Source organism: Pteropus alecto, unplaced genomic scaffold (genome assembly GCF_000325575.1).
Source record: "Pteropus alecto unplaced genomic scaffold, ASM32557v1 scaffold97, whole genome shotgun sequence".
Taxonomy (NCBI): domain Eukaryota; kingdom Metazoa; phylum Chordata; class Mammalia; order Chiroptera; family Pteropodidae; genus Pteropus; species Pteropus alecto.
Window position 1 is genome coordinate 469,991 of NW_006439713.1, and position 6,350 is coordinate 476,340.

The window sequence follows — 6,350 nt, forward strand, 5'->3', positions numbered from 1 at the left end:
AGAGAGAAACTGAAGGAGCAAGTCCTTGAAACATTGGTCCTTCTCGGAGCATAGTCTGACAAAAGAACGAACAGGTATGTGTGTTTGAGAATAATTCCATTCACAACAGCTATTGCTACATATGAATACTACATATGAATGCTCTGCTTTGCATTCACATGGCACATTTCTCATGGCTACTACACTTCATAATCTACATGTAGTATGGAAACTTTAAAAAATACAAAAAAGCTACAAGAAGAAAATTACACCTGAGTTCAAGGACACTCGATATTAACATTTGGGTACTTCTCCGACCAGAGTTTCTCCTGTGCCTTTTTTTTTGTAGTCTTTAATTACCTATTAACCTACAAAATACTATGATTCTTTTTTGCAAAATGTTTTTCTATAATTAGGAAGTAAATTAAAATACTATCTGGCCATTAAAAAAGATCACTTTGAAATTTACAGTATATCATAAGTGGCAAACATTTTATAAACTGTTAAGTCACTCAGCTTATATTGACTAAGGCCTACTATGTGCTGGGCATTGTTCTAGACTCTCGACATAGAACAGACATATCGTGCACATGTGAAGGTGAAAATAATTTTTATGTTTATAACTTTAAGCACATTAGTATGTGAACATGTGAAGCAGAAAAACTCGTCTGAAATTAGATAACTCGAGGAGTAAATAGTAGACACTGACACGGAATTCCCACCTGTACTTTATTTTGCAATGAACAGTTATCGCTTTTGTAATAAGAGCCTCTTGTAATTTTAAATATCCTGAAGTAGCCTTAGCTTTTGCATGTGGAGAAGGAAAGCCCCCCTTTCTTCCTTTCTTTTCACGGACGAGGTAACGTTAAGCTGGCTTCTTAGTAGCTGCCAAATGAGGTACCGGGTCAACTGGGTACCGAGAAGTTCCCTCCCTACATCTCCTGGTTCAGTAGGACGACGCTGTCCTGAACGGTTTGACAGGGCGCGTCGGCGCACGACACCTGGGAGCCCCGCACCTGTCGGTGGCCCCGGCACCGCACTCCGGAGGCGCCCAAGTGGATTCGAGTCCAGCATGGACTCGAGGGTCCGCTCGCCGGCCCCTACGGCGCCCCCCAGCGCCAGCCGTCTGTCCCGGCCCCACGCCCTCTGCTCGGCCGGAGGAGGCCGTCAGGGCCCCTCGCCGCGGCCCTACGCGGCTCCCCGTTACCTTCAGCGCTCGGGCTCGTCCTTGCCGCAGCAGGAGGGCCGCCATCGCGGTGACTCAGGAAGTGGCGGGCCTGGCGGAGGGCGCACCCGCACGGAGGTCGCACCTGCACGGAGGTCGCACTCGGACGGACGCCACACCCGGATGGACGCCACACCCGGATGGACGCAACCGCTGTGCCTGCACTGCCGCCTTAAGGCCCGCCTCCTGGGCCGAGGGCGCCAATCACGGGCACGGGCGGAGCAGGGCGGCCGCTGCGCGCGCACCACCGCCTGAGCACCCGCCCCCTGGCCCGAGGACGCCAATCACAGGCGGGCACGGGGGCGGGGCAGAGGCTGTAGTCCTGCGCGCGCACCCTGGCCAACACCCGGCTCGCCGGGCAAAACCTTGAGGCCACGCCCCTGGGACTGCCGCCAATCACAGGCGGGTGGTCCTCGCAGGCGCAGGGCGGCTGCTGTTTTGATTGCAAGGGTCGCCTTCTGTCACCGTGTGCGGGGGTGGGTCCGACGTTGCCCGTATCCCTTAGCTAAATGCACAGACTTCAGACTGTGCCTGGGGCATTTCTGGCCCTGGCCGAGAGTCCTTTATGTTTGGTGGGCTTGAAGCCCTTCTGCACGTTGTTGTCAGGCTCGCTCCACACGCCCGGCCTCCCTCCGCGGCCACCCTGCGGCGTCAGGTCAGACCTCATCCTCCGATCCGCGGTCACCTGTGGTCACCTCTGTTCACTGCTCCTCCTGCAGGGCGATCTCAGGCGGGACCGTGGATGTGCTTTTGGCCTATGACAACACTAACACCAGAGCAAGACAGATCAGACGTGCAAGCGTTATTTAACCCAAGAGTTTATGGTTCGCAGTGCAAAGATTTCCCCCAAAGATAGGGCATAATCGTGGAGTGATGTAGTTGGTAGTTGGCTTCCTTCTCTCTACTGATCATACCGACCGCCCCGTCCCGACTCCCGCCACGCCCTGTATCCTTAGGTATCCGGTCAAAGACCAGCGTGCCCACGCCTGCGAACGTTCCCGTGCCTCTAACTTCACCTGGCTAATGGCTGGAGATTCATTCAGGCGGCAAGATAAACAAGCAGAAACAGGTCCCCTGACCCTATTCAAAGGGGATCAAATGAATGCAATGGGACCTGCCACCTGCCACCATCCACCCTGGGAGGCAAAGACAACAACTTTAGGTCTTAGGGTAATAATGAGAAAGGAGTCTTTTGTCTCTTCTGGGCGAATAATAATAAAAATCCTAACAATTATCCTTTAATCATACCAAATTAACTCTTTTGCCCCAGGGGAAAGTTCACACTTGTCTTTACCAAGTGGGCTTTGCTTTACTGGTGATTAAGAAAATTGATGATAAGCCACAGCTGCCACTTGGGGAACCAGACATGGAATTGGGAAGTGCACATTACCTTCCTTCACGGGGTCCGGAACCCCCAGTTCCCATCCTTCCCGCAATAGCAGGACACAGTCAACTAAAGGTAGACCTCTGGCTGGAGTCTTAGGAGTAGAGAGGAAACAAAATGAAATGACCCCGTCCAAGGGGCTGGGGTATAGTGACCAGCCAGAATGGCTTGAGGATGGGGTAGGTGTGGTTGAGGGGAATCCGGGAGAGGAAGCGACCCAGTGAAGAGGGGGGAGACATCTGAACGGTTTTCAAAGAAGCACCATGATCATGCGTGTGAAGGTAATTATGGCAACAAACTTTAAGACCTAAGCCTGGCGGATGCAGGACCTACTGGGAAGCTACTGCGGTCAGGCGGGGAGGTCAATGCCAGCCTGCATGCACCGCATTTAGCCAAAGGGAATAGAAGCCACAGGGCTAAATGCAAGAGGCAAATAGAAGGTGCTGCAGAAAAATCAAGAAGCAGAGGGCAGGGGAAGGGCCAGCGATTTCATGAGTATTTGTGGAGAAGGGATTATATTTTTCAATCAGCTGAAAAACTATACTAGATTTTGCTGACAGCAGGGGTTGGTCCTCTAATCATTAATTCTCTGTCCAGAGTTCTTCTGCAGGCTCCCATCACCTCTGCCTGGAGCTCTAGCAAGTACCGACCCAGCATTTTTAGACAAAACCTTCTGAAAAGTTGGCACAGGTGGAGCCATTTTAAAATGGAGTCAGGGAAGCCATTTCAGGGGAATGCCTTGTACCTCTCACTCCTTGAACATTGGGATGTTTGAACTGGGAAAAATCACCCTTGGACTGTGTCCGAGCAGCACTGTCTCCAAAATAACTGAGTGTAAAAGCCAACAGGAAAGCAGACCTCCCGACCCCAGGACTGGAGATGGACACTTAATAGAATCAGTAAAAAGCCATGTGTAGCTAAAGAGTAATGTAGCTTATGCAAATTCCAATGCAAATCCTTTCCTTCCATTGATGTAATTATTTCCCTTCCTTTTCTCATGAAAACCCTTTGCCTTCAACCCCATAATTGGGACACTATTTGGGTGTCTGCCTAAGTCAGCACGTCCCAAATAGCTATTCTTTGATCTCAAATAACTGCTCTCACTTTGGCTTATTTTCAGGCTAACAACATCGAAACTTGTATTTGTCTATATTCTTTTATTAATCACCTAAAATTTTATAAAAACTATTAGAAATCTTCCCTTATGTCTCCTAAAGGTGAATTAAACTTCTTTTCAAGATAATTAGATACCTGGAGCATCACTTGGACCCAAACTGTGAACTCAAAGGTGTTTGGGTCAAAGAAAGAAATAAAAAATACTCAGACCATACCACCTGCACGCATGCCCTAGCTCTGCATGCTGGTCCAGTATGCATATTCTTTTTAAGTCCCAGAGTAAATGTATTACGCCATTAGCCTGTGTAAATTAATACAATTTAATTATATTTTAAATTAAGATTTGTACAAAGCTTTCATTAACACTAGATTTGAGATATTGTTGAGGATGACCATATACAGTATGCTTTACTACGTTAGTAAGATAACTTTTTAAAATAAAACCAAATGTACCTCAGCACACAGGAAACATAAATTTAAAAGCTTTTGTTGCTGTTGTTGTTGAGAAAAAATAAGGAAATAAGGCAAGTTAAAGTGAAAGTTTTGGATGCACCTAAAACTTTTCAAACTCATGAAATGACTTCTCTTTCTGCAGCATTTGGCCACTAGGTATTAGGAAACACCCTGGAGCTACAGTTTAGCAATGCTGGGCAAAATATTACAAGCATAAGTTAAAACTGATCTGTTCACACGTCCTGTTTTGCCTTGTTGGCTCTGCCAGCTCTCGTTCGTGTTCGCTGTGCAGTGATACACATGAAGTTCACGTGTCTGGGCTCGTCACCGTGGGAATTCCCGTGCCTGGGTTGGGCTTGCATTCCTTCCAAGTGGATTTGCTTTTCGTGTCCTCCAGGCTGTTCTTAGTCTAGTGTGGTCATTTTTCTCATAGTTTGGAATGTCCTGGATCACAGGAAGCGTGTGTCCCCAGGGACTGAAAAACAGAAGAAACCACCAGAAGCTCACACAGCCGTGGGATCGTTTGCTGCTGTCAGTGAGCCGAGGCCTTGGTTGGCTGATGTCAGGAGACAAGGACACGAGAGTCTGGACCCGGGCCCCCTGGGCAGTAGCCTGGAGAGCACCGGGGGAGCCTCTGCAGAGCTGCCCCCAATCACGGCGAACCTGGGCAATGCCACCTGCTAGCAAAAAAGGCCACCAGAAATGTGGCTATCTCAGCCTGGCCACTGGGTGGGGGGAATGTTTCAAGGCCTACTCGCTCCTGAGTTTTGGAGTTACACACACACACACACACACACACACACACACACACACACACACACACACGCACACTCTTCTCATGGGCCAGGATGTTCCAAGCTATTTCACTACATTAAAATTAAATGTAGCAAAAGGAACTATAAAAACTTTAAAAAGACAAACCACAAACTGGGAAAAAATTTAACTTGTAAAGAATCAGTGTCCAGAATACGTAATTTCCTACACATTAAACAAGAGAGAGAAGCCACCCCAAAGAACAGGATGGCGGCTACGTCTGGAGCGGGTGAGGGCCTGGGTACGGTCCCCACGGAGTGGGACCTTGGGGCTTCCGTTCTAGTCGTAACCTTTATTTCTTCAGGTGTGTTGTAGACGCGTGTTTTCTATCTTTCCTGTATTATTTCCTGAAATATTTCATAATACACTCTGATGAGTAGAAAACCCACAAATGTTTCATTTGGCGCTCCAAAGTTACAGGATAGTTTTAGGTGTCTACTTTTCAATGGGAAAGATGTAGATCCCGATAATGCTAATGGAAATTCTGTCCTATACACTGAAATGATGACCAGATTTGTCCGGCGAGGCCCTGTGGGCCTCGGCCTGGCACTCATAACCCGTTCTGGAAGGTCCGCCCGGTGGTGGGCTGAAACTCGCACCAGGCAGTGAAGATGGGCCTTCGCGTGTCTCCCACACCAAGCGCTGGAGACTCCAACTCCCTAACTGCTAAGTCACTACCAAAGAAGGGCAGGTGGCCGGGTGTTGCCGCTGAGGAAGAGCCTGGTGGTTGGAATCCCACTGTCCTCACGATGAAGAGGTAAGAGGTGTCAGTTTGCTGGGTCTTCCATAAACAAAGTGCCACTAACTGGGTGGTGGCTTCAGACAACAGAGATTCATGGAGTCACAGTTCTGGTGTCCTATGCTAAGTCCCTCTGAGACGGGTAGAATCCTTCCTTGCCCCTTCCCAGCTTCTGGTGGTGGCCTTGGTCTGCAGCTGCACCAGTCCCATCTCTGTCTCCGGCTTCGCGAGGCATCTCCTTGTGTGTCTTCTCATGGCCTTCCTTCTCTGTGTGTCTCTGCGTCTGGATTTCTCGTTTTTGTAAGGACACCGTCATACTGGATCAGGGCCCGCCCTACCGACCTCACTCTAACTCGATCGCCTCTGCAAAGCCCTTATCTCTGAGTACGGTCACACTCTGGGTCCTGCGTAGGGTGTCCGTATCTCTTATTTTTGGGAAACACGATTCAACCCATGACGTATGTCAGAACCACAGCAAATGGGAGACTACAGTGATTTTACTTATTTTTAAAGGACATTCTTTCCCCGCCCCCCCGCTTTATGGAGATGTAACTGACATGTAACTGTGTCAGTTTAAAGTGTACAACATAACGAATTGATACACGCATACACAGGGAGGTCACCAGCACCGTTAGGGTAGT

General features: G+C 48.9%; 1 protein-coding gene across 1 annotated transcript in view; it reads right to left on the reverse strand.

Moving 5' to 3' along the window:
* The window catches only part of NDUFV3 (NADH:ubiquinone oxidoreductase subunit V3), a 9,685-nt gene extending 8,298 nt beyond the window's left edge, over positions 1 to 1,387 (reverse strand). Inside the window, exons 1-2 of the mRNA XM_025050197.1 lie at positions 1,187 to 1,387; positions 1 to 55 (exon numbers count right to left, since the gene is read on the reverse strand). The exon at positions 1 to 55 is cut by the window's left edge and continues 72 nt beyond it. Of these exons, the coding sequence (XP_024905965.1) occupies positions 1 to 55; positions 1,187 to 1,231 (100 nt within the window). The 5' untranslated portion in view covers positions 1,232 to 1,387. The remainder of the gene's footprint in view (positions 56 to 1,186) is intronic.
* Between the last annotated feature and the right edge of the window lie 4,963 nt (positions 1,388 to 6,350).